General features: G+C 47.7%; 1 protein-coding gene across 1 annotated transcript in view; it reads left to right on the top strand.

Moving 5' to 3' along the window:
* Positions 1 to 2,343, top strand: part of NTN3 (netrin 3) — a 92,832-nt gene that overhangs the window by 39,794 nt on the left and 50,695 nt on the right. The window contains 1 exon segment of the mRNA XM_006015582.2: positions 2,291 to 2,341. Within this exon segment, the coding sequence (XP_006015644.1) occupies positions 2,291 to 2,341 (51 nt within the window).

The following is a 2,343-nucleotide window of genomic DNA, read 5'->3' as shown; positions in this document are numbered from 1 at the left end:
GGAATGCCTGTATGTCAGCCAGGAATTAAGCCATGAGAGAGCTGATGGGGCAATGAGGGGATGATCAAGGGCTCCATGGGGGGAACTGCGTCAGACACTAGGGCCTTGGTGGTTCCCCCCTCCTTGTTGCCTGCTTTAGGACACCATCTTCTTTTGTCTGTCAACCCTGCTGTACCCCCCACCATCACCTCCTCTTTCCCCTTTTTCCTCAGAGGCTCTCTAGGTTGAATGTTCCCTCCTACCCCCCTCACAATGAAAGCAGCCATCTAATAGATGGAGCTCCTGCTGGGAGCCTGTTTATGGGCGTACAAGGGCAGACACCTGTTCTTTCCATCCCTTAGATGCAGGCAGGGAGGGGCCAGGCACTGGCTCCGTCAGTGTTTTGGGAAAAGGCCTGTTTGGCTCCAGGTTGCCACTGTTGACTCTTCTCGTCAAGACACAGGGTTTCTTGCTGGCTTCAAGCTTCATTAGGCTGGGTTCTCTGCTTCACTGAAGAAAGGCAAGGGAGAGGAGAAGCTGGGGAGAGCTAGCATAGGTTGGGATGAGGACATGAGGCAAGACCTCTGCTGATGTTATTTTATTAGCATGAATTTGAATCTGTTTGTATTGTAGCAGTGCTTACCAGACCAGAGTCTCATTGTCCTAGGCACAGTACAAACATGGAAGAAAAATCTATTCCCTGTCCCACATAAGAATGCATGAAACTCCAAGAAGTGGGTTTAAGGGACTCTAGACTGGAGTAACTTCCTTCTGCCACCTGCAAGCTGTAAGTTCCATCAATTTAAATTCTTTCCAGATTTCCAAGATTTAGATCTTGATCTTGCTCCCATTGAAGTCAGGAGCAAAGACTTTCTGGTGAACTATGACAGGTCCTTAGATTCATACCTATCCTCCCAACGGAGGACTAATATTGCCCTCCGGCTTTCAGATCACCACCAGACTTGCCTCTCTAAGTGTGCAGGCTAAGCCAGAGTAACCCGCTGGCTGAAAGATCTGCAGCCAGGAAAGCGACTCATGGGACAGTCTGAAAATGTGTAAGTTAGTCTTTGGGCACTAACCTAAATTTCCTGTCTTCTTGGTGTCTAAATTATCTAATTTCAGCCTCCCTTACACATCCATAAGTGGGTGTGTGCAGGCCTAGAGAGATTGAGGGTAAATCATCTCTGATTTACAGCACTTTACACGTCGCCTCCTAATTTGGTCCTTAAATGGTTCTCTGCAACAGTGGACCAACTTCAGAGGTTCAGGTCAGCAGCCAGATGTTTCAGTCCCTTGGGTTTCCAAAAGAGAATGAGGTCTCAACCTTTCTCTTGGGATTGCTGGCTACTCCTGCTCCTTGTCTCAGTTGTAACCTGTAAATGCAGAGACAACAATAAAAAGAACAAATAAGGAGGCACTGGCAGAAATGAACTGAAGTTTCCACATGTTTGGACTCTTTGTTTCAAGTTAGGGATGAAAGACTGAATTGCTTTTAGTTTTTCTGTACTGGCTATTTAAATCCTGCTTACTGATCTGTAAACCATCAGCCCAGCCAGCATTGCTTCCATAGCACTGAGCTCGAACTTTTACAAGATGTCCTACACATAGTAGTTGAAGGTGGATAGCTCAGCAATTGTATTGCAGGTACATTTGGGCAGAGGTGATGCCCACACTGTTGTGTATTTCTTAGTTTATAATTGGTCTCACCTTTTACGAAGCAAGCACGATTCTAGTCCTTTATTCTAAGAGTCTGTTGTATACAGTAGCATTCCAACCTGGCTTCCACACCACCCTTCCAATGTGTCTCATGCTGGATCCAGAGAGCCTGCCAAATCCTAGAAATGAGTCCATGTAATCACCTCTGGTAGGTCTTGAGTGCACGCCTGAGACAGCCTAGGAATAGCAGTGGGCACGCATTACATTACCTTTTTTTTCTGAGCTGTCATGTGCAGAGTGGGAGTGAGTGGGTGGGTGTCTCCCTGGTCCATTCAGTTCTGCTTAGACTGACAACACTTATTTCACTGGGGGTCTGGATTGAGACCCCTGGGCACTGAGGAGGCAGCAGACATCAGAGCTTTTAGCCTCATTCAGTCTTCACCTGTCCTGGTTCAGGTGGGCAATGGAGCTATGCACCTTGTTTTGGCCTCTTTGTGTCACTGTATTGGAGCTGTAGATCATATTCTTCCAGTGGCTCTAAGTCTGGAGCTTGACCTGAGTGGCCTGTGAAAGGATCTTATGCTGGGTCTGAGGGGGCAGGAGAATGTTTGTTTCCTTCCTCTGTCACCTCACTCCCTCTCCCCTCCTCCTGCAGCCTGTAACTGTAACCTGCATGCCCGGCGCTGTCGCTTCAACATGGAGCTCTAC

Source organism: Alligator sinensis, unplaced genomic scaffold (genome assembly GCF_000455745.1).
Source record: "Alligator sinensis unplaced genomic scaffold, ASM45574v1 scaffold404_1, whole genome shotgun sequence".
Taxonomy (NCBI): domain Eukaryota; kingdom Metazoa; phylum Chordata; order Crocodylia; family Alligatoridae; genus Alligator; species Alligator sinensis.
Note: the sequence above shows the minus strand (reverse complement) of the source record. Positions and strands in the feature narration are given on the sequence as shown.